The 25,323-nt window shown below is 42.0% G+C and overlaps 1 protein-coding gene and 1 long non-coding RNA gene across 3 annotated transcripts; one reads left to right on the forward strand and one right to left on the reverse strand.

Annotated features, from left to right (window-relative positions):
• Nucleotides 1–3,175: 3,175 nt before the first annotated feature.
• LOC132324807 (uncharacterized) lies at nucleotides 3,176–4,033 on the reverse strand. Its single transcript, XR_009485741.1, has 2 exons — nucleotides 3,899–4,033; nucleotides 3,176–3,455 (listed from the first exon to the last, which is right to left on the reverse strand). It is a non-coding gene; the product is annotated as an uncharacterized LOC132324807 (long non-coding RNA).
• Nucleotides 3,669–20,565, forward strand: FAM98A (family with sequence similarity 98 member A). 2 transcript variants are annotated; one of them, XM_059841305.1, is made up of 9 exons: nucleotides 3,670–3,723; nucleotides 3,927–4,005; nucleotides 6,887–7,035; nucleotides 8,516–8,650; nucleotides 11,539–11,723; nucleotides 13,157–13,237; nucleotides 14,506–14,622; nucleotides 17,042–17,209; nucleotides 18,696–20,565. In XM_059841305.1, exons 2-9 carry the CDS (start codon nucleotides 3,953–3,955, stop codon nucleotides 19,443–19,445), a joined length of 1,638 nt encoding a protein of 545 aa, XP_059697288.1. In that variant the 5' UTR covers nucleotides 3,670–3,723; nucleotides 3,927–3,952; the 3' UTR covers nucleotides 19,446–20,565. The 2 variants fall into 2 exon arrangements, with proteins under 2 accessions (XP_059697289.1, XP_059697288.1); XM_059841306.1 differs by lacking the exon at nucleotides 6,887–7,035 and having other exon boundaries at nucleotides 3,669–3,723.
• The last annotated feature ends 4,758 nt before the right edge of the window (nucleotides 20,566–25,323 follow it).

The raw sequence follows: 25,323 nt of genomic DNA on the forward strand, positions 1-25,323 counted from the left end.
CTTTGTTTAATGACAACTGGCATCCAAGCAGCAGAGCACTTCACACCTCTCAGAATGAATGTATCTGGGCTGCAGAGCCTCAGGCCATGCATGGGCTGCCAACTTCCTTAACCTGTATGTGACAGCCTGGGAGCACCTGCCCAATATCCACCACACACATCCCCATCCCTCCAGGGCTAAAGGGACCAGGAGGGGTTTACAGGGTTCCTATGTAGAGGACAGCGGCAGTCTGGGCTGGTTTGCTTCTTCCCATAGGAGAAACCAGTCCTACCTGGCTTTTCCAGTGCTGGCACAGTGCAGGGAGGCATGTATGGCTCCAGCCAGGAGGTTGCAGTCCAGCTGCCTGAGGGACACTGGACTGCCAGTCTTCCAGCTCTCTATGAGTGAGGGCGGGGAGGGAAGTAGGTGTAACAAACCTACCCCAGGGAGAGAACAACCCAAGGAGAGTTGAGCTCAGTTCTGCAGCTTGACAAGTCTGCAGAGCCTTGTGTAGCCTAAGGAAATCTACCCCAGTTACAGCCCTTCCCTGAGCCAAAAGCCCAAGTGGCTGCTGCTTTCAGAAGTAACCTGTCTGCAGAGCTCTGGATCTCATTGTGCAACAGCAAACTGCTCCAGACAATATTATTTTGTTCAAGAAGCACTTGTACTCAAAAACTGTCCAGTGTCAAAATTAATTTCTTCTAGGGGTGGCAGGATGCTGCACAGTGGCCATTCACACCTCCCATGCCTCCAAAATTTGCGTGGTGAAAAACCCTGTGTTGGTAGGAAAAGAAAAAATCATAACTGATAAGAGACAATGATAAAGCAAAGTTCTCATCCCTGTCCCCAGGAGAAAACTGTAGCCTGCTCCAGGTTAGCCTCACATGTCCAACTGTTCTTCTCCCCAGCCATAAAATCCTAATGTTTTTCAAGAAACTGCTGGTCCTCACAGCACAGAAGAGACATTAAAGCAGTTATGGAACTGAGTGATATGGACTGGAGAAAATGCCTTCCAAACTGTTCCTACCCTGCAGTGTTGGCACAACTGAACCAAGAGAGAAATACATTTATTTGTTTCAGAAGGCAGATGTCATCAGCTGGGTGCCAAGATGAATATGACCCTTCTGTGCCAATGCTTATCTGAGCAGTAAATATAAGATGACAGCAAATGTCCTCATGAAATTAGCACAAAATCCTCGCTTCTCAACGTGTGCAGATTCAGGAGTGGACACAGGAACAGTGTCAATGTGACAAAATGAATTATTTCATGTACTGCTTGCTCCTGTGAATGCTTTTAAACCCTATATTTAGAAAAGAAAAAAGAAGGTTCAGAAATAAGGGCTAAACATTGTCATGACCACAAGCAGCTGAGCAGGGTCAGACTGTGGACTTAGTGCCCAGCTTTGTACACTTCCACCTGTGCAAGCAAGGTGAACACAACCATTATATAAAGATAAAAAACCCCAAAAGCAAAACAACAAAACAAAAACAAACAGAACCCCCCAAGTCAACCAACAAGCAAAAGGTCAGAAGCTTTCAGCAGCAGCGTTGAATTTGTGAGGAAAATCCTAATTGCCCATATCTCCAGTTTAGACTACCCACCCAGGCAAGGCTCCCATGCACAACACCTGAGATGCTTTGAATCGAAAATGAATGGACTTAAGGAAAATCAGGTAATTCTCCCTGCCCAGCAGTGATTCAGCAGCTTGCCAGTACCCTTTATTTCTTTTTAAAAAATTGAAGCAGGCTGTGGCTACACTGTGGCTGACCACTATACAACTAGAAGCAAATACACAAAGCAGAATGCCTGCATTATTCCTTTGACATTAAGCTTTTAGTCTTTAGGAGGCAATTTTCCTCCAAATGTGTAGATTGACATGTCTTTAGTAGTGGAACTGTTGACTAAGATCCCTACCCCTAATCCTCCTTTACCTTTCTTGAGGCTGCAAGATCCTTCATATTTTGAGTGCAGCTTTTCTTCTTGGTGCCTGCCGAGGGCAGTTTCATGAAGAACAGGACTCCCCTCCTGCAGCATCAGCTCGCTGCTGGTGGCAGACTGGCATCATTTTTGGCACCAGTGGTTTTGGTTTTCCCTAGCATGGCACTAACCATCCCAACATATCCTTTTATCCGTGCCTCCTTTCCAACTGTGCTTTCCGTGGGACTGCTGTGTCCTGGGCAGGCGGGCAGCGCTGCCTGACAGGGCTGCAGGGAGCGGCAGGATCATCCCCTGTGGCTCCATAACTGAGCTCGCTTTCCTGGGCGTGGATCTGTACCGCTTGCACGGCTTTCCCTCTGAAAAACGCCAATCACTTGCTTTTAAAATTTTAAAAGTTTAGTAGTAATAAAATGGTTACAAAAATAGCAATGTAATTAGAGTAATAAAACTTTTGGACAATTGGGATTAGGATAATACGAGACAATAGAAACAAAGAGTTACGGACGTCCGGGTACCTCTTTCTGGGCAGCATAAGCCAGAAAAAGGACCCGCATTAACAGAGGATTAACACTTAAAAACAATAACCTGTTGTATATTCATACACCTCATACCTGATGCATAAATTCCATTCAAACACAGGATTCTGGCTGGTCAGTGCCATCTTCTTCCCCTTAATCCTGACGGCGTCGTCCTGCCCGAGCGAGGCCGGAAGAAGTTCGTTTCTTCTGATAATGGGGCAATAAATTCTCTTTCTCTGAAAGATTTAGGTGTCCTGTGGCTGCTATCTCGATGCGAGTCCTTTCTTTAGAGAAACAACTATCCTACACAGCATAGTTTCTATTTTAACATTTTGTTATAACTTAAAGCTATATTTAACACACTACTTAAGAAAATTAATACAGCATAACTTTCTACACAACACACATAATATTAATTTTAATATTTGCGAAAAGCCAATCATACAATACGCATTTTTCCCATCTCGGAGCATGCTGGCAACTGAGCAACTGGAAAGAGAGAACGCTGTTACACCCCTCCCCTTGTCCCCCGAATTTAAAATAAATTTTAAGAAAGCCTCCAGAGCGTCGCTCCCCCGGCCAGCACAGAGTCGGGCAGGTCAGCCCGCCCAGCGCTGCCTTCAGCGCCCCTAAACGCCACGCCTCGGCCGGGACACCGCTGCAGCCCGCGCCGCCAGGCCACGGAGCAGAGGGAGAAACGAGGCCCGCGGATTCCATTTAGTAATTGAACCGAAACGGCTTCGATTTGTTAATTTTATTGTTTATTGATTTTATTCGGCACCCGGCGCCCCCGGCGAAAGGCTGTGCCGCGCGCAAGGCATGCCGGGATTTGTGGTCCTGGCCGTGGCTAGGGGTCCTGCAGGGTGGGGACGCACTCTCGCTCCCTGGAGTGGTTTGACCCTTCCGCCGCCCCGTCCTCTCTCCCTGCCCCGCCCGTTGCCGCGACGCCGCTCGCCGCAGCACATTCCTGCGCGGCGGAGAGGGAGGAGTCCTGCTTCCGGGTCTGCCCGCGCCGGCGCCTGAACACAAAAGTGAGAGCCTTCTTTCGTCCCGGGCTCCTTTCCCACAAAAACGGCCCATTCTCCGGCCTCGCGCCCGTGTCCCACTTAATCAAAGGCGCTCCCCTCGGCGGATAGGCGGAAACTGCCGCGGACGGAGGCGGCGCCGGTCAGGCACTGGGGCGGGCGGCCCTAGAGAAGCCGGGAGGAGGGTGGCCGGGGGCCTGCGGCGCCGCGCTCCCCGCCCTGAGATGCCAACCCGGCAGTCGGCGGCGCAGCTGCGAGCGCGGTGCGTGGGGCCGCGGGGCTCGGGGAGCAGGGCGGGCATGGACGGTGCGGGGAGAGGGGCTGCGGCGCCGGGAGCTCTGCCTCACCGCACGGCGGGGGGTGAGAGCTGAGTCTCCCCCACGAGGCCGGGATGGGCTGGAGGAGGGGGGAATGGCGGTCTGTGGGAGTGCGAGTACCGGTAGCGCTGAGTCCCGTGTCGCGCAGGTCCACCCGTCGTGCCCCGCCGCAGGATGGAATTCGAGCTCCTGGAGAACGATGTGCTGGAGTCGCTGGAGGACCTGGGGTACGTATCCGGGGCTGGGGGTTCGGGGCTCTCCCTGTGTGGGCCGGGAGCAGAGGGCGGCACCGGCACGGACACAGCGCCGCTGTCCGCCCTGCACAGGCGGGGCCGCTCCGCTTCGGAGGGCCGCGGCCCGGGGCAGCGCCTGGAATGGTCTCTTTTCGTCAGAGCTGCCCCCGAGCGGGGCTGGTGGTGATGCCCCAAGGCAGACGGGTTGGCTTTTAGCTGCACGGTCTTGGCGAGTGAGTCGCTTCTCCGTGCGAGCTGATCCCCTTGATTCTTGGATGCCATCTGGTCTGTTGCTGCTCTCTTCTGCACAGCGGCCCTAGCTGAGGGTGGGACAGGATAAAGAGATATGTCAGACAATAAGAAAACTTTCAGGCCTCATACTTTCTGGGGGAATGGGGGAAGAGTAAAAAGAATGCAAATGAGCAAGTGTTCTTTTTCTTTACATTTTTTAAAGGGTAATATAGCACATGAAACTTGCTGTATAAACCTGTTACTTTGTCAGAGTCAGGAAAGGTTGCATAAGTATGAAAGGGAGAGCGTGGAGAACACGTAGTGCTGTAAGCTCCCATGTCTCTAAACTGTTGAGAGCTCAGAGGACGGGCAGCTACAATTTCACTTCTTCTGGTTGCAAACAGCTGTATTTACTCACGTTGGCCCCATTCCCATAAATCACTTTGTGGCTAGAGTCATTATGCTCCAACAAAGATTGTATTTCCAGGCTAAGTTAGTGGTGATAGTTGCAAAGCTTGACAAATAGGCTTCTGTCTTAGCAGGTATTTCTCTGACTGAAATGTGAAAAGGCAGCTCTGCCACAGTGAAAATACTGTGACTGGCTTCTTTTTTCTGTCATATGTTTAAAAGAACACTAGTGGCTTGAAGGAGTTGTGATTTGTGCAGTTATAGACAGAAAGTGTTGTAGATTTTTGACATAAATAAGTAAAGCAAACAGTGAAAGTAGTTGAACAAGTAAGGTATATGAAGCAAAATTGACAACAGTGAAAAAGAGAAAATTTGGAGGATGAAAGACATGAGACCCTAGCAGTATTGGTAACAACTGGGAAAACTATTGCATATGTCTAAAGGACTTCTGATCCTTGGTGTCTGGAAAGACTGGGATGTTTGAGGCTTTCTGCTTTGGCAGTAGCTCTGTGGTCTTCATGGTTCAACTTATTTTTTCTCATCAGATCCTGAAGATATTCCTAATATATCACTTGGTTTAATTTTTTTTTCTCATAGCATTTCTTGTTAGAGAACTGTTTCTTTTTGTAATTGTGCTCGAGGTGTTCAGATGGTGGCCTCTTGTCTTGTGCATCAGTTTGTTGAACTGTTAAAAAAGCAAACAGATGGGATAGCACAATGTTACCAAAAGAGAGCATAGCTCTGGAACACGTGCCATTGGTAGAAACAGAAGGAAAAAGCTGCTTGCAGTTAGGAATCTGCAAGTTGGATTATTGGCCAGATTGATGTGTAGCTGAAGCCATAATTATAAGAAATAACATGCTCAAGATGTGGCCTCTCTTAAAGAAAAAGCTCAGAAAAGGTGCCTCTAGAAGATCTGAGCAGGGACTTAAATCCCAGTCCTGCCAAAGCAAAGGGCTTGCCATTGCTTCCTTTCTACTTCGACCTATAAGTAGGATGCTTCTGTTCTGAGTCCCAGATGTTCCCAGACCTACACATGTAGGCCTGAGGTGTCTGTGGGATGGGACTGGAACTTGCTCTGATTAGCCTCTTGTGGTCGTGCAGTAGGGTTGTAATACATGAGATTACAGCTTCCCACCAGCTGCCAGTAGATTAACTGTGTCACCAATCAAACTGCTTTGTGAGGTAAAAGTTATTTTTGAGTGTGGCGTCTTCATTTTACTTGGCTGAAGTAACAGGCCACTACAGTGAAGGCCAAATCCTTTGTATGTGATATTAAGAATGAGGAGAATTACATTTCAATTTGAGATGTTTTTTTATTGCTGAGGTTTGCCAAGAGTTGCCTGGACTCGTTGGATTGTTGTGAGGTAGTGGGTGACTTTACCTGGAAGTTCTCAAGAGAGATTTCATTTGGTTATGAGCACTCTTGGATGTCTGTCTCTTTTGGGGGCAGTATATCAAAATAATATTATGCATGTTTTTCCTAAAATACTGAGGTAAACTCTTGACTTGTGCTTCTACCTGGTTGATAAGGCAGCCTTCTCCCTACTCTTCATTCTTCTCTTGAGAGATTATCAGTACACAGATGTCCTGAAAGCTGTGTTTTCTAAGGTCTGATCTATAAACTCATGCTTTCTTACACTAGGTCTGATTTTTGGCTTATTTTACTTATGCAAAGAATCAATTCCATTAATTTTTCTTATGTATATTTAGGGAGATTGGTTTTTCAAGAGATGATATTGTTATGCAGATCACTTTTGTAATATTTCTATCAAAGCCTTTGTTTTGTAAGGCAGCCCTTTCACACGTGATAGGAAGTGACAGAAAAGATGCACTTGTTCAGCAGTAATTATCCAACATGGAGAGCTCAGGAAGGATTCCTTGGGACTGCAGTTGCCCTGGATAGGTCTATTGTCAGTAACACCTTCAGGAGGTGGAGGCAGAGAAGTTGCCGCTGTTTATGGTAACATTCTACAGGAGGAAACCTTTGATGATGATATTTTGTGACACAGTCTCTGTGATGGTAAGTTAAGGTGCACGCAAGTTCTGAGTTTACTCTGATGTTTTCAGTGTGGTTCTTGCTACAGTTCAGTCCAGGAATCACCGTTCCATGAGATCAGCACTGCAGATGCATTGTGGTTGTAGCTCTCAGTATGTATATAGCATAAAATAAATCTGTCCAAGGACACTGGTCACAGCAAACATTAATAAACTGTGCTTTTGTTTTACCTCTCAGTTACAAAGGTCCATTGTTGGACGAAGGAGCGCTGGCTCAGGCAGTCTCCCATGGAGCCAGCTCTCCTGAATTCACCAAACTCTGCGCTTGGTTGGTGTCTGAGTTACGGCTCTTCTGTAAACTAGAGGAGAACGTGCAGGCAACCAACAGTAAGTAATCATAACTCCAGCACAAACATGCACTTAGTGTGTTTTCTTGCATGCCACAGAGATTAGGGTGGCCATATCTGTTGTACCAGGGAGTGTTGTCTGCACACTGCCAGAATTTGGATATTTTTCCACCTCAAATTTGCCTAATGAACAGCCAGTAGAGGTTGAAATAATAGTGGCAATCAAAGAGTCTTTCTTCTGAAATTAGCTTTTTCTGTTAATTTTTCAACCATATTGTTTTTTGAAGTTCTTAGATGGATTTAGGGAAACATTAATGCTAGTGGGGTTTTAAGTAAATCATGTGAATACTTTTATTTCAGTGCTTCTATTTGTAATTTTGTTGTCAGTATACTACTGTTCAAGGTAACATTCTCATGACTACAGTAACCATATCTTCTTTTTACTCTTAGTTCCATTAACTCTGTGCTTGCTATGAATTTGTGAGAAGGAGCCTGAAAATTATTATTTTTCATTTTGGTAGAGGAAGCAAACTGTAGCTTTCAGGAAAAAAAAAATTAATTTTGGTCAGCTAATCATGGCAATCTACAGATTCAATTTTTAAATTGGTGTGATAACCCACATTCCTGAATATCTATGTATTAACTCATAATGCCTTTATGAGCTTAGCTTTGTATTTACTCAGTGGCCAAAGGTTGCTGCCTTTTACCTCAACATCTGTTACTTTCCTTTCTCTCTGTTTTTGACATATTAATTCTTTCTTCTTTGAGTGTATTTCGTATTCTTTCTCTGTAACAGTACAGTATCTCACCCCTTCTAGTAGTGCAAGGTTCCTATTTTTAGTTTTATGTAAAAATACAATCCAGAAGTCTTCCAACACCTATCTCAAATTCTTTAAACACAGTGACAGAAACATATTAGCTGGAGTACCGTGAAGTCCTACCTTCATTTTGTATGTCTTGAGTTTAGGAGTAACAGACATTTGTGGTTAAAGTCTCTTTCAAAAAGATAAAAAAATGTTATTTCTCCTCACTGTTTTTTTTACCTAACAAGTTCTGATTAGTTTCAGTAATTTTTGACAGAAATATCAGTCAAAAGTTTGGTTTATGTGACTTCCTTATTTTTAAAGGATATTGATATGAAATAAAATCAGTTGACAAATGTGAGTTTACAGGGAGAAATAATAGAAAAAAGTGGGAATTCATAAGCCACATTTATTATTCATGATAATTTTGAATGTCCCCTTTCATTGTAGAAGTTGCCAGTGTCTGTCTGGTGTAGCTTGGAAAAGCTGTCAGTGAAACATAATTTTTACATTAATGGAGCATATCATGGTTCCAAATAGGTTGTGCTGTGTTTTGGAGGAACCCAAGAAATGCACTTGGCCTCCATTTAAATTGGGACTTAATGTTAAATAGCAACTTGAGCGAAATAAGTGTTTTTTTTTTTTGATAGCCAATTCATTCTAATCATACCCTCTATATATTAGCAGAGAATGAATTATTATTCTTTTCTTTCTAAGGTCCAAATGAAGCAGAAGAATTTCAGCTTGAAATGAGTGGGCTGCTGTCTGAAATGAACTGTCCGTATGCATCATTAACATCAGGAGATGTGACAAAACGCCTTCATAATCAAAAGAACTGTCTCTTGCTGCTTAGTAAGTTTAAAGGGTGCTTGCAAGCAAACCTGATTTTCTGCAAGATTTGTAGTATTGTTGCTTACACTTAATGAGGTACTGGTTTCTTTACCACAATGTACTACACTGTAGTTACCTAAAAATATGCATGATTTTTTCTGTAATTTACAGTGTCAGAGTATTATGCTTCCGGGTTTACCAGTCAATACGTACCCAGTATATCATGCAGAATACTTTGAATGTTAACCTTTTTAGATGTTAACCTTTTTGACATTCACAAGCAAAAAGCCTGTCCTATTACTTCTTAAAAGGCACAACAAAGAGGGAATTTTTTGAAGACTTCTGCCAGAATTTAGCCCCTGAACTCTACTTAGCATGGTTGTAAAAATGACCACTAACATCAGATGGATCATATTTTAGAGGCTCCCAGTGTGATGACTTGCAAGGTGCAACAAAACTTGCATTTTCCTACACTGACAGCAGTCAGAATTGTTACAAAAGAGAGAATGCTTTGTCCCAGCTCCCAGTTCTTTTGATCAGCATCCTTAGTAAATAGCTTCACTGTTGCTTTCTGCTGATTGAAAGGAAATTAACATTAGCAATGGTGACATCTTTCCTTTTCCACTCATCAGATTTCAATAGCTAAATTGTTTTTTTTTCTCATTATGAAATGTTAGAGGAGAAGAAATAGTAGTTGAATTTGTAAAAGGTGTGTGATATTAATTCACATTACAAAAAAAAAATATAAGCTTGAGTTAGAAACTGTAGTGCTAATTGTAACTTAATTTTAAAATCAAGATGAGGTAATGTTTTATTTGCTTCCTCAGTTGCTGCTAATTCTTAACCTTTTCAAAACAGAAATTTATTTCTGCCTTCTTCTGAGATATAACAAATTATTTACAGAGTAGGTTCCTGTATTTCAACAGTAGGAGAAAGATGATTAGACTTAATCTGAATATTTCTTATAGTATGTTTAAAAATGTCAGATGAAGTGAGGTAGTTGTTTCATTTGAATAGTTTGTAGCTCAAACAATCTTCTCTTCAGCTTGTTTTCTGTAAGCCAAGCTATTCAATAAATTTGGCTTGTCTGTGACACACAGTTTATCCCAGAGGTCCTTTGGGATGTACATTTTGGTAATATAAGGCCGTGTTCAGGAGCTGAACTCTGGTATCCCATCTGGCAGGAATGCTGTGTTTACTGTCAAATGTGAAATTGCAGTAGTGCCAAATTCCTTTTTTGTGTACCACCATAGCAGCATAACTTTCTTTAGCTGTGTTAAGTGAACTTATTAGGGATCCTGTTGTATGTGAGCCATAAAACTAGTTTTTCTTCAGGAGAAGCAGGCTAACCCTCTGTAGTGAAAGGCCGGGATATTTTACATTTTAATGAAATGCAGCACAGTTTGTCATGTGGAAGATGTAGCAATATTGCTGGGAGATGAAAGCACCAAATAAACCCAAGTAATTAGGATTGAATGTCCTCATGTGCAGCATCACTAGAATACAATGTTAGGCACAAGCATCTGCAAAACAAAAAGTACAAGAGTTTCAGACTGGTTCAGAAAAGTTGTGCAAAAAAAAAATGGCTATCTAAAGAACATTCATCTTTGTGATAGACTTAAAAGTTTCTGTCATTGTTGGAGGAGGTTGAAGATAGCTTAAATGTATCTCTAAATTTTTGGAAGAAAATTCTCCTGCTAGTTTCCTTCTCAATAGGCCTGAAAAGAGTGTAAATAATTGAAATCTTAATGTAAGAAAAACCCGTATAAAGTATTACTGAAAGAACCTAAAAAGGATGCTTCATTGTTTTACATATTCTAAGAATTTTTTTATTTGTAAGGTATTCTGTATCTTGAGGAGATGACATTCCAGAGATCATTAAAATGCTGTGTTCTTTTCTTTTTATCTGTCCCAGTTTTATAAATAATAAGCTTCTTTTGTATATCTGTGGGTTTACTTCCCTGCTCACAAGTGTATCTGCAGTATCAATTTTTCTTATTTTTAGAGGTGTTTATGTAGGTTATTGCTATAGTCACTCACTATGATTAATGAGAAAAATATTGTTAAACTTGTGCTTTTTTAAAAATTCAAACCTTAATGTTGTGACACCTGCAAACAAAGGCTGTTTATATAATTGTAAATTTATCACTGTAAATGACACCTGATGCTGAAATTCTGGGCATATACTGTGTTCAGAAATTGTGATTTTGATTTTTCTTTTTGTTTGGTGAAGGAGTTAGAATGTAATGGTAGGCTCCTACAATTCTGATATTGAAGAAAACTTCAGCCATTCTAGCTTCTATTTCATCAGTTACAGCCTTCCTTTCTGAAGTTATTGTAAACATGAATTCTCAATAGTACTTCTCAGTGGGATTATTCTACTCTACATTTTCTGTGGGGAAGTAGAGGAGAGTCATCTGACATTTCACTTCTCTCTACTTGTTACTTTGCTTGCTTCCTAGGGCTTCAAGAAATGCTTGCTTGTCTACCCTAAATGCACATCTGAGTCCCTCATCCTGCTTGTTTCCATGTTCCTAATTTCCTGTCTTTGCTGGGCAAAACCTGAAGGAAAAGAGCTGTGCTCTGTTGAACTCTGGGATTTATACTTGCTGGAATCATAGGGATTTTTTCCAGGCTTTAATTGGTTGCACTTAATCTGACCTCTGTTTGTTGTGTTTCTAGCACTGAACTCATTAATTGTAAATATGAGTGTTCTTGAAGATAAAAGAAAATTTAAGATACAAGATATCTTGAAGATACAAGAAATTATGTAGATACAGAATTTCTATGCCTCCTTCTATCTAAAACAGTCACTTTGCACATTTGTTGGTTGTAAGCACTTGAGTTTTCACTGGCTCTAAAATAACTCTTTTATATCTGATGGTCAAATCTAATTTTTCTTACCCCAGCATACCTCATCTCAGAACTGGAAGCTGCCAGAATGCTGTGTGTGAATGCCCCTCCTAAAAAAGCCCAGGAAGGGGGTGGCAGTGAAGTCTTTCAGGAGCTGAAAGGCATCTGTATTGCTTTAGGCATGTCCAAGCCTCCTGCCAACATAACGATGTTCCAGTTCTTCAGTGGAATTGAAAAAAAAGTAAGATCCAAAGGAAGAAAAATTTGAATGTTTATATGTTATTGTTTTGATGGAAAATAGTTCTGCTATCTGGGTGAGATTTGCCGCTTGTGAAACTCCAGTGTTTGAATTGTGAAGGAGAGTTGATGTGTTTTAATGCAGATACAAAGAGTCAGAATTTTGAAAATTATTTTGAAGGCTTTTTCCATGCCAAGGCATGAAGTCAGGGACTGTTGCTAACTTCGCTTTTCAGGGTGACTGCTCTAGGTTTTGATGCCATCACTTGTTTCAGAAGACATAGAAAATGCTCATCTTAGGCCTCAGGAAGAATGTTAAAGTGAAAAGTTTTTCAAGAAATACACCTAAACAAATTTATATGGGAACCTAATGTTTTAAAGATGTTTTGGTTAAAAGGTGGTGTAACAAAAGTAAAACTTAACACCTTCTCCCTAAGACTTCATAATTTCTCGTGATTCCATTTATTTTTATTCCTTGCATGTGTGTGTTCTCCAGGCTGTTGTGATTTTTTTAAAAAATAAATTTACTTCTGAGTAACTGTTATAAATCAGAGAAATTAAATGGAATGGACTGTCCAGTGCACAGACCAAGGGTTAGGGACAGAAAGCTTTTAAATCACTTTTAGTGACTTAATTTGCAGGATAGGGGTGAGCAGAACAGCAGATAGGGAACAGCAGAAGACAACCCTTAACTTTAAAGATCAGATTTGGGTCCCTTCCATTGCAGAATATTCTGTGATTACAAAGCTCCCCAAACCAGTGCTATTTGAAAGCACTTAGGTTTAAAGTCTTAAATAAATTTGGCTCAGTATCATTGGAAAAGTAGGTCACTGAATGTGTTAGATCGCATGCTGGAATGAACAGGTTGGTGTTTTTTTCCAAACTACTTTGGAAGTTTTTGTCACTGCCACTCCATTTCTTCCCCCTTGAAGTCCTAAGAAATTTTGAGATTGGATAGATAATTTGTGTCCAAACTCCTAAAATGCAAGATAGAGTTAAAATTTCATACTAAAGATTTTTCTCCTTTTGATTGTAAAGAGGGGTCCTTCTTTGGATCATGGGACATTTTACGTCATCTTAAAATAAGCTTTTTGATACAAACATGGGTTCTTTTCTGGATTGTGAGATGATGTGTAGAATAATCCCTATGGCTTCAAGAGCAGCAGTACTTCATGGTGTCTTTGTTTTTACTGCTGATCTATTCTATAGTCCCTTCTCTTAATTTTTAAATAATTATAGCTGAGACTACCAGAAATCTAAAAACAGTTGCTTTCCAAAAGAAGTGTGCTTTTTCTCTCTCTGTTCCAGAGAAAATAACTTGGTATTGGAGGTTGCTGTGTCATGCCTTTCACTGACCAGTAGTCCTCTCCTTTAATTAGAATCTTGAAAAACTAATTTTTTTAGCCAAAGCTTATATTTTGATATGTCTCCTAACAGCTGAAGGAAACTCTAGCAAAGGTTCCACCTAATCATGTTGGAAAACCTTTATTAAAGAAACAACTGGGACCAGCTCACTGGGTGAGTAGTTGCAGGTATTAGAGCCCATTTCCCTTTTCCAAGTGTACAAAGTATCGATCCTGATTCTGTGTGTTGCAAAATGATTTTTCTCTTTCTGAAGACAAGAAGATAATTTCTTGCAGTATAATGTATATGTTGGTGCAATAAATGTACAGCAACTGAGAAGATCTTAGACTCATGAATCTCTAGGTCCAGGTGCAGGCTAAACCTTTCCAAAATGAGAGACCCTACTGTGGTGGTGCTGACCAGCATGCTTGTGCAGTAGCTTAAACCTTCTCCTTCTGCTCTTTACCAGCACTGTCTGTGTGACCTAGTCCTGCTGATATGGTGTCATGTCTGCTTCTGGGGCTTCTTTTTAGCTAAGCTGTTCATAATGTCCCCCTCTTTTTGTCACTTGGAGTAGTCTGCTTCCTTCATAGCCTCTCCAAGAGGCAGTGAGTATGCCGGTAGGAGGTGGGAGAGACATTGTACACCCAGGCTGCAGAGCTGTGATCTTCTCCAGCTGGGATTTGTCACCTGCTGGAGGAGCATGGTGCCTGGTTTAGTCATTGCTGCTGCACCAAGCTCAAAGCTGTCAGGTCTCTCTTGTCTCTCTAACTTAAGGCTGAAGCACATCTTCCCCCAGCAGTCAGCTTCCTTCAGTGCTTGTATTGTTGAGAGTGAAAGGTGCCCTCCCTCCAGCGAGGCCTCTAAATATACATAAATATAAATATACTCTAATGGTGTATATCTTACCTGCTGCTCTACCTAAGCCACTGTCTGCTACCACCTGTTTCTCATGATGACTTTTTCCTGTAGAGCACTTTGTTGTTTTGGCTGTATGCAGAGTGTGCTTTAATCAAGATCCTCTTACAGTACTGTGGTTACTTTTAGTCCTTTATCTTTGCTCTCTCTTTATCCTTAAGCTTTCTACTTTTTAAAAGGCACGAACATCCTGTTTCTTAGGAGTTACATATACCATTGCTTCAAATTGTTGCCTGTAGTATCTTCTCCCCTTTGTTTCTTTGTCCTGGTGGATGTTGAGAAGTGCCTCAGCAGTGTGTGCAGTTTTTGTGTTGTTAAAAATAGTAGAAGGCTGAAGATGAGCCTTGGAAGTTTCAGGAACATGACATTAGCAGGCACAGCTTGGCTGTGAGTCCATTTGACAAGGTAGATAATGGCAATCTTAAGCCACGCATATTATCTCTGTGTGATACTCTCTTCCATCCACATAGTTTATGAAGTAGAAACACTTTAATCTATAGATTGTTTGCAAATTTTTGTTTCAGGAAAAAATTGAAGCAATTAATCAAGCCATAGCCAACGAATACGAAGTCCGAAGAAAACTGTTAGTCAAACGTTTGGATGTTACTGTGCAATCCTTCGGCTGGTCAGACAGAGCTAAGGTACAGACAGCTTGCTGTGAAGTCCTGGTTAATGGTTAACCCTTTATAATAAGTATCTCTGCAAAGCTGCATCATTGTTTTGTCTTTCATGAGTCAAAAATAATCACAGGAGTTGTCTGGTTTTGTTTTGAGTTTCTAAAGAAGTTTATGACTATGGAAGATAAGTAAAAATATTTTACTTAAAACTGTCGGATTTTAAATCAGTCTGTAAAATGAGAAGTCAGACTGTGTGTAGCTACACTCCAAAGCCACTGGAGAAAGTAGAGATTACTGATCCACCTATGTTCAGAGTACGATGTGAACCATTAAGTGTTGTGTCTTGTGTGATGGTAGAAAAGCATCTTCCTGTTGACTATCCCTTATCTTGCTTTGTGCAATCAGATTTCTTTAACTCTTAAGTGTGTCTGCAATCACAACTCCTCAGGTGCACATGAGAAAAGCTGCTAAGTCACTACTTGTTCTTACCTTATAGGCAGGGTAATGCTTTATGTGCTTCTTTTGTCTTTGAACCATGCAAGTGGCTGTGACATGAGATCTGTTCTCCCTTGAGTACATGATACATATTCTGCTTTTAGAAATAATTACATGATTTCCCTATTTTCTGTGTCTCAGAAATTACAGGATTTAAAAAACTAGTACATATAATTTATTTTTCAGGACTAAACCAGCTCTGCTAATCTGCTAACATGGTGTTAAGTATACTGCTGACAGTGTTTGAGACAGTTATTAGTGCTAAACTGTGACACATAGAATCATTGAGTGTTTTTTCTTGATAAGTGCTTTTTCAAAAATCAGCTATACTTCAATAATAAGCAGTGACCTGTCCCATTTTGTTTCATCATCTGAGTAGGACTTCTACTGGTGTACTCTCTATTAAACCTTGTATTCTTCAGGCTTTTTAGTAGATGACTGAAGAACTAGCTGACTGTTTAAATATTTCAATAGTGAATAAAAATGAGCAAAAGTGTGAATTATGTTTTAAGAACAGGGATTTCTAATTGTGTTACAGCTTTGGCATCTTTATCCATGTGGTTTTGTGTTTTTTCCTAGGAATTCTCAGATACTTTTGAACTTGACTCGCTACACAAAATGTTTTCACAAAACATACAAATTGTGGATATGCATTTATATCTATTAAAATGCAAAATTTTTTTAGAAGCATAACAATACAAATTTGGAGAATGTTGCTGTAGTATTCCAGATACACAGAAGAGTTTGTTTTAACAGTAACTTTTAGCAAGATGATAATTTTCTTTTTTATTTGAAAAGTATCAGAGTATAATCGTATGACTAAATAGCCACTTCTCCAGATAGTGGAAGCACCAGGGAAAAATACCCCTTGCAGTCTATTATTAGGGATTTTTTAAAGTTAAAATTTCAAGTTTCACCTAAAACAGTGTCATAGGACCAAAATATTGTGCTCAGAGCTCAGTCAAACTTAGCAGGGAAAAACACACTAGCACTAGAAAAACACACTGGTGAGTACTTTTGCTTCTCCTGCCTTTAGCCAGTGCCATATTCCAGTTTTCTGCCTTTGGATGGAAAACAAGATTTTTTTAGGATTTTAAAATGTGCTTCTAAGTTTTTGCACTGTTAAGATATATTGGGAAACCTGGTTTGCCTGTCCCCACTGCCATCATCTGCATTCAGATGGCAATCTGTTTATCTAAACTGCATCACACACTATACTCTGTTGCTAACTGAAGAGAGATGTAACTTGTGTAGTAACTCATGTGTGGTAGGACATATTTCTCCTGTGTCTCAGCTGGAAAACTTTTGAAGTGTTCAAGACAGCTGGAGTGGTTAATGCTGAAAGGCAGTAGAGGAAGAGACATTGCATACAAAGCAAAGTTGAGTGTAGGATATAATTTCTAGCTCTGCCAGGCCTCTTGGTACCTTGTCTTTGTGAAGAAGCTGACTGGAATGAGGAGTGAAATGAGTTAACAGGACCTTTTTCTCCTGATAAGTGCTGGAGATGGGGTGATGCTGGCCCTGCTGGAATGAGTGCAGGTCAGGGTGAAGGCACAGAAGGGGGTCTGGAGGCTAAACACAGATGTTTCGCTTTCAGTGTCTTCTGGATTTTAGCAATAATTCATGTAACTATATGGCACACTTCTATTCTGTGTTTGACTGCCTGGAAGTAATACAGTCTGATGTGTATGTTGTTGAAGTTGTCAGCTCATTGGTGTCTTGGCATTTCAGTCAGAATTGTTTCCTGTTTACTTAAGAAATTATTGTGACAAATGCTAGTTTGATTGAAGTAATCCTCAGTTATAAAGTGGTTTTCACTGATTTTATATTAACTTTTAGTTCTATTTGCAGTAGTGTCTTGTTATTCAGTTCTGATTTGATTTTTTTTTTTTCATGAGATGTCCCAGTGCTTTAACTGACTGGGTTTTATTTTTCTTTGCTCCAACAGAGTCAAACAGAAAAACTGGCTAAAGTCTACCAGCCAAAACGTGCCCTCTTATCTACTAAGTGCACTATATCAATTGCAAATCTCTTGGCAGCTCGGCAGGATCTGTCAAAGATTATGAGAACAAGCAGTGGATCCATCCGAGAGAAGACGGCATGTGCCATTAATAAGGTACCTTTGGTGAACAAATGTCTTGTTCTTTTAGGAGTATTTAAGTAATTTGAATGTAGTAATAAATCCTATTTTTTTTTCCAAGATTGTAAGTGGAATTTGGAAATACAGGATAAGAAACTTGGTGTTTATGTATTGCAGATAATGCGTCAGTGGATAGTGCAGTTTCAGCTTTTGAGGTTCACAGTGTCCCTTCTTTGGGGCAGTAAAAATTGCTGAAATAGCTTGGATTGCTTACAGTGGGAGTAGGCCTGCTCTGTCTTGCCAGAATTACAAAAGTCATTACTCTACTGCTACCTGATTCTGCCACCATGTCTAAAATAATATCTACATGATAACTCTAAGATCACAAGGCAAGGGTCCCACAAATTAGATTGCCCTGGGTACACAAATAGATTACAATCAAGAGTGTAGTTCTAATAATGACATAGGAGAAACGTGACGTAGACAAAACAGTTTGCCTTGTTTCAAAAGTTACGATTTTACAAGAGTAATAGGCTCATAAAAATATTCGTGCTGAACTTGCAGCTCAGTAGCTATGTACAGCAGCATACTTGGTGCTTTAAAATTGTGGGGATGGGTGCATGCTCTTCTGCCTTTTGAGTACCAACTGTACCTCTGGTCAAGTTTTAATTAATTTAGGAGGGAATAGTGTTGATTTGGACACAGCCCATCCAACCCAAATAATTCATGCACCTTTTTAGTGTTGTTGGTGTGAAAGAAATTAAGTAGTAAGACAGGTTGACCCTATCACCAGACTGTATGTATGTTTCAGCAGGAATGCAGTACTGCTCTGCTGCTGATGTATAATCTGTTAACTTATCTCCATTATTAATGTTAAATGTTTTCCAGGACAGTAGCATGAAATAGCAAAGTAGCCTACTTCCATTGAAGTTCCTTTGTTATATTGCTTCAATACTTCAAGCAGTACAAATGTCCTGTCCCATTTTGCCTTGCTAAATTTTTAAAGTCACACCATCCTTAGACAGGTAGAGATCTCTAGAGTCTTGTTCCACTCTGATCAGTGCTGTCTCACACCTGTCTGTTGTTAAGTTTCTGCATATCCTCACTGAAAAATGGAATTTTTTGCTCTTTATTTACCAAGTCAATGGCTTCTACAGGAACTCAGAGCACTAGTTAGGAGAGAGGGTGTGTTACGTTGTACTTGTGCTTATTTGAGTTAAGCACTCTGCAGTAATAAAGAGTTAAGTGAAAGACTGTGTTGGTGCTGCCCATGGTGGTGTGCCTGCTGTTTGAACACAAAGCACAGGTCTCCTGACTTGTCTTGTTCGCAGTGCTTCAAGTGCTAGATGATCCCTGTTTAAATTTTATTAACTGGACACAGAGGTCTGTCACTTTCAAACACACAAAATTTGCCTGGATGTAAAAACCTTGGAGTGGGTGCTGTCTGTGGTGTGTCTCAGTAAATGTGGCTCTTGTGGGAGGTGTCACAACTCCTATGGCAGTTTTCCCTTTCCCTTTGCAGGTGCTAATGGGCAGAGTGCCTGACAGAGGAGGAAGGCCCAATGAAATTGAACCTCCACCTCCTGAGATGCCACCGTGGCAGAAAAGACCAGAGGGTGGCTCGCAGCAAGGCGGTGGCAGAGGAGGTAGAGGTGGCTATGACTCTTCCTATGGAGGGCGGGGAGGTTATGACCACGGGGGTCATGACCGAGGAGGAAGAGGAGGCTATGACTCATCATACGGAGGGCGAGGAGGTCATGAACAAGGAAGCCATGATCGAGGGGGACGAGGAGGACGTGGTGGTTATGATCATGGCGGCAGAGGAGGAGGAAGAGGAAACAAGCTGCAAGGAGGCTGGACAGATGGCGGAAGTGGTGGCTACCAGGATGGTGGCTACAGGGAGAGTAACTACAGAGATGCAGGTTTTCAAACAGGTGGCTACCATGGTGGTGGTGGCTACCAAGGAGGAGGCTATGGTGGCTACCAGTCGTCTTCTTATTCTGGAAGTGGCTACCAAGGGGGTGGTGGTGGTGGTTACCAGCAAGACAACAGATATCAAGATGGTGGGTCCCACAGTGACCGAGGGGGTGGGCGTGGAGGAGGGAGGGGTGGCCGTGGCGGTCGCGGTGGCCGAGGAGGTCAGGGAGGCGGCTGGGGGGGCAGAGGTGGACAGAACTTTAATCAAGGAGGGCAGTTTGAACAGCACTTCCAGCATGGAGGTTATCAGTATAATCAGTCTGGCTTTGGACAGGGAAGACACTTCACCAGCTGAGGCTGCTAAAGAATTTACACTTCAGCAGAGCTCACATAATAGAAACCTGGTTTGAGAGGCCTGACTTAAATGCTGCTTGAATTAGTACAGGTTTGTACACAGCAGGTAGAATCTCTTTGGGTGGGATGTTTTGCATAGAGCAAAGCACAACTTTGTGTAGACCTCTCCTCCCCACCCACCTCTACCTGTCTGAATGAAAGACATTGTCACTACCCCCTGCACCCTAAACATCAACTAATAGCCATGCTTTTTGGATGTTGGACTGGTTCCCTCTGCTCAAAACACTTTTGTTCTAAATATGCCTGCTGTGTTTGCCTTCTGTTTTGATTTGGAGAAATACCAAGACCTGTCACATTTGTCTATTATAGTACACAGTAGAACTTCTGCGTTTTTCCCCCCAAATCATTGTTGAGTTACATGTTCTAAACCAGTCTGGAGTGTTGCTTTTCTTCTTGCTGACCTCTTGTTTCAGTCACGATGCTGTTACAGCGCATGTGTGCGCACAGGGACTCCTCTGACAAACGGGGTTTTGTGTTATCTGAGCTCTACTGTGGATGCCATGTTCAGTAGCCTTATCTCCTGCTAAACCACGTTTTCCCACCTGCTCAACAATGAAGACTGACCGCCGCCAAAATCTGCAAAGATCATTTCAAACTAAGCTAAATTGTGAACCGATAGTGTGTGTAGGCCTGTAGTTAGGTGTAGCAATTCAAACTGACCTGCATCCATCCAAAACAAGTTGCTCCTCCTTCAAACCTAATTTTTACTTGAAATCAGCTAGAAGAAATGACAAACTGAAGTTTATTTTATTTACAAGTTAAATACCACTGGCTCAGCAAATCTAGGGCAATTTGTTTTGGGGGTTGTCTTTTTAAAGAAATGCACTACGGCCTGGGAAGATTAGTTCCTGCCTGGAGGAAGCCCTTTTATTATTGCTGCAGAAAACAAAACCTGGCTGAGTTTGGTGTTCTAATGTTTGGGTTTTTTTCTTTACTGAAAGCCACATAATGCTTCTTGCTGGGTTTTTTGTGTACATAAACATTGTCAAAAAGCTGTGAAAGAAAATGGCTGAAGGTGTGCTGTTGTATAAAAGGTGAGCAATAAAAGTATCTGTATGTTCTGTTTGCTTTAGTTTCTTTTCCTTGACAGTAAAAAGAAGTTGCTGCGGTAGCTGGGAATTCATGGGGATTTCTGTCTTCTTCATCTCCTTTTTTATTGTAACCTATTTTATATTTTGTAGTTGTCCCAGCTGTACCATGCATTCTGCCCTTTGAGGGGCTGTCAGAACAGCAGCAGGTGGGAGGACCTGATCTTCAGTTGCTCTGACTTTTATTCTGTTCCTCCCTCTGACCTGGTGTAGCAGCTTGTGGTGCTCTCTTGCTGTGTAAAGTTATTCTTAGGCTCTGTGAGCATGTGTCTCCCCGGTTATGCTCCTGCATGCCATGTGAACTTGGTATGCTGCTTCTGGGAACTTCCTGATGCTCTCCAGCCTTGTGGAAATGTAGGTTCTTGCTACCATGCTCAGATCACTGTAGCAGAGGCTGTGATGATGGCGGAGTCTACCTGTTTTGTCCTTGGGGGTGAATCCAGATTGATGCAGGCGGGAGGAGTTCCTTGGCTTACGGTAATAGCATGAGTATCTGAGAGAATCTCTCCAACACTGGCGTTGCTGTAATTCAAGGTAGTCATGTTAATAAGCTAAAAAACATCATTTAGAACTGATTTGCCTGTATTTCATGCCAGAGTCAACCTGAAAATCTGTTTGATTTATTGTAGCCACTAGATGCTGCTAGTGATTCATGGGTTTGGAAGCAAAGGTCCCTGAGAAAGGCACTTGGGAATCTGACTTAATGGCTTTTCTCCTTTAGTGTTTCAAACAAATCTAACAAGCCTGATGAGGGAAAAGCTTTCTGTATTGAATCCAGGTCTTTGAGAATCACTGATACAGATCTATCTGTGCCTAACACCGTTCAAATTATCAGCATCTAAAACTGAATGTTGGTGCTTCACAAAGGTTTATTGATGATTTCTTACAGCAGCAATCTCCAGAGAAGGTGTCTCCCCTGTAACACTTTGTTACAAGCATTAGCTGGTGACTAGCTGCATTCCTGCAAAAATAATTAGTGGGGGTTTTTTTAAGAATTAGGGTTCCTACAGTGGGGTCAGTCCTGGACTAGCAAATGCAAAGAGGACAAATTAAAAGAGCCTTTTGCTGCAAATGTAATCTCTTCAAGCTGACAGCTTCTGCTTTTCTTCACACTCCTCACTGCAAAGAGGATGGTGTTTTCTGTCAGTGCATTAAGAGTGCTGTAAGCTTGTTCCTAGCAAGAGGGAACCCAGGAGGCTCTTCAGAGAGCCCTTACTGGAGTTACATCAGCACCTTCAGAGATTGCTTTCTGTGCCAGAACTGCCAGTTCCTCTGCAAGGCTATAGCTGTTGCTGCAGTGGAGAGTCTCACCTTTGCACACTGTGACATGGTTTTTTCATCAAAATATGTTGCTTCTCCTCCTTCCTCTTCCAGGACTTAGGGTAAGCCAAGTCCCAATTTATTCCTGTTTGAGGGGGAAAGTTAAAAAAAAATTAGAAGTCAAAACCAAGAGGCTTTACTCTTCCAACAGGAAAGAAAACACTTTGTTTCTGCCAGCTGTTGTTGTTTTTCCTTACTCTATTGTTTCCTCCTAGTGTGCTGTGACTTCTTTGTTCCCCAGAGAAAACAAGCTTTGTGTATGTGGAGAGAGCAGCTTTGATTAATGAAAGCAAACAGCCACTGCTTTGTTATTCTCTGTATGATGCTCTGATATTTACTGTTTTCCAAACATGATTTCTGCACTGCTGCACTGGGAGGAATCTCTTAAATAGAAGCTGGGAGAAGTGAGATGGATTGTGGATGTTATTAGACTGTGCTGGATTGGATATACATGTTTGATTTCATTGTGCATCATGATCAAAAGCAGAACTCCAGCAGATTAAAAAGGCAAGTAAGCAAGCAAGGGGAACAGTGTTCTTCCTCTTGGCCTTCCTGTTCTTGCCACTCTTCTCCCACAAGTTGTAGGCCATCTCATTCTGTTTTTTTCCATCTGCCTTTTTTTCTCTAGCAGCTTTTGTTTCCTAAAGACTTCACTTGCATTGCCTTTCCATTACCTGTGTTAGGATCACTGTCTCTCAAGCACTGTCACTGTGCAGTAGCATAACTATGAGGAGAGAGAGGCACACTGGCTTCCCACATCAGGGAATTCCTACCTGACTTGGAATACCAAGATCCATATGCACTGTAGTCATAGTTGAGTTTTCCTTGCAGGTCTGAGGAAGAGATTAAAATTTGTTTCTTACTGTGAGTAAAGGAGTACCACAACCAAGGAAAGTGGGTCAAACTGAGCTTGCACTGTACATAACTCACCCCAGAGAGCCTTTTGCCTTGTAGCTGTTCCCTAAGTAGTTTTCTCTTCAGCTGGCTGGTAATCGCTCTCTTGATGAGATTCCTCTACTTCAGCAGCCAAAATCCTGGAATGTGTAGCTCCATGGTGGTGTGCCATGATGGCTTGATGGCCCCAGAGGGGCTCCTCAAGCTATGGATTAGGCTTCTCAGCCAGAGCCTGTGGGTAACCTGCCTTAAGGCTTCAGCTGTCTGTCTCCAGGAAACTGTTATTTGCATCTGAATTGAGGGAAGTGGCAAGTGCCTCAACCAGCCTTAGGATGAATTAGAACCTAGAGGCTTACCAGTCAGCTAAGATAGAACTGGGGTGAAGGGAAGCAAGATTCATGGCAGTAGATAGTTATGAGAAGTGGTTGGAGCTTGAAAAGTCCTGTGGTGTAGGAGTATTCCCTGTGACAAGTTATGCACCTAGAAAATGAAAAACTGCTGAAGTGGAAAGAATGCAGTGGGGAATAAGGATTATCACTGGGATCGGATGACTTTTGAGTGTCCTAAAGGCTTGTGTCAACTCTTGTACTAGAAATTAATTCAGCTCCCTGTTAGGTTAATGAAGACCTGCAAACAAAATCCCTCAAATACCTTTTTATTGCACATAATTTAGTCCTAGTTCTGCCACATTCAGACTGCAGTAGAGAGTCCAAGTGTTGTTGACTGTTAGGCTTGTGATTCTGTTCTCTCTGAACTTCTGATTTTCCTGGTCAAGAGGAATGGTACAGATGTATCAATGCTTTTTTAAGGTGTTGAGCATGATTTAACAGTCCCAAACAAGCCAGCTTATGCTGAAGTCCAAGTTTGCTCTATCAGCCTTCTAGCAAACCCTTAGGTTGGAGTCCCAGCAGTTGTGATTGGAGAGCGGTATGCCAAGGTGTTTCCCCTGTGTAGGCTCTTGGCATACTCATGTCCTTGCTTGGTTGAGGTTATGACTTTTCAAGGGGACAGAGTCTGAAAAGCAAGTGCTGTCACCAGCTGTAAACATTGCCTTCTCCCCTCCTTGGCTGAAAATAAGTCACAGCTCTAATGGCTTGACAAACAAGGGTAGAAGGGGAAAAAATATTTTTCCTTTGTGTTTACTTGGTGCTTTTTATAGCTCTGACTGCTGTCAGTGTCATTGTTTCCCCTTTATTGTCCAGTTATTTCCTCTCTTGTCCACGTGGGTTTTTCCCACAACAGAGGAGAGAAAAACAAGTACAAAAACTAGGAAAACACTATTGTAAAACCAAAGAAAGAGGGAGTCTGCCTATGCTGTGGGCAGGTGGAAGGTCATAACTCGTTTTCACACATGGAGCAGAGATGAAGGCGATAAGTCCTCTTTAAACTTTCCGGCATTAGCTCCACTCATGGAAAAAGCAGACTTTTTGGCTAAATTTCATACTGCTCCAGCAGTAGCCTTTTGCTGATGGCTTTTCTGTCTCCTAGGACCAGACTGTCCACAGCTGTAAACAGCACTTAAAGTGCAGCACACAGATTTTCCAATGAGTTTACCCTGTTGGCTGCAATGCTTATTTTGAAAATCCAGATCAGTGCTGATAACTCAAAAACTTTTTCCAAAGTTGTATCCATTTCTGCAATGACCCTGCCAGCTCTTTTGTCAAGGCTTTCTTGAGAAGTACTTGGAACTATTTTTTGTGCTGTATGGATGTTTTCATCAGTTAGCTGATGTTGAATGAAGCAAACTTTGATTAGATTTTCTTTGTGCTATAATAGTCACAAAACAAACAAACCCTTGTTTCTCCTGTCTCTACAAAACCAACTTTCCTTCGCTTTCCTTCCTTTCCTTCCTTTCCTTCCTTTCCTTCCTTTCCTTTCCTTTCCTTCCTTTCTTCCTTTCTTCCTTTCCTTCCTTTCCTTCCTTTCCTTCCTTTCCTTCCTTCTTCCTTTCCTTCCTTTCCTTCCTTTCCTTCCTTTCTTCCTTTCCTTCCTTTCCTTCCTTTCCTTCTTTCCTTCCTTTCCTTCCTTTCCTTCCTTTCCTTCCTTTCCTTCCTTTCCTTCCTTTCCTTCCTTTCCTTCCTTTCCTTCCTTTCCTTCCTTTCCTTCCTTTCCTTCCTTCCTTCCTTTCCTTCCTTTCCTTCCTTTCCTTCCTTTCTTTCCTTTCCTTCCTTCCTCCCTTCCTTCTTCCTTCTTCCTTCCTTTCCTTCCTTTCCTTCCTTTCCTTCCTTTCCTTCCTTTCCTTCCTTTCCTTCCTTTCCTTCCTTTCCTTCCTTTCCTTCCTTTCCTTCCTTTCCTTCCTTTCCTTCCTTTTCCTTCCTTTCCTTTCCTTTCCTTCCTTTCCTTCCTTTCCTTCCTTTCCTTCCCTTTCCTTCCTTTCCTTCCTTTCCTTTCCTTTCCTTCCTTTCCTTCCTTTCCTTCCCTTCCTCCTTCCCTTCTTTCCTTCCTTTCCTTCCTTTCCTTCCTTACCTTCCCTCCCATCTCTATTGGGATCCCCTTCCATCCTTGGTGCCACGTAGA

Source organism: Haemorhous mexicanus, chromosome 3, assembly GCF_027477595.1.
Source record: "Haemorhous mexicanus isolate bHaeMex1 chromosome 3, bHaeMex1.pri, whole genome shotgun sequence".
Classification (NCBI taxonomy): domain Eukaryota; kingdom Metazoa; phylum Chordata; class Aves; order Passeriformes; family Fringillidae; genus Haemorhous; species Haemorhous mexicanus.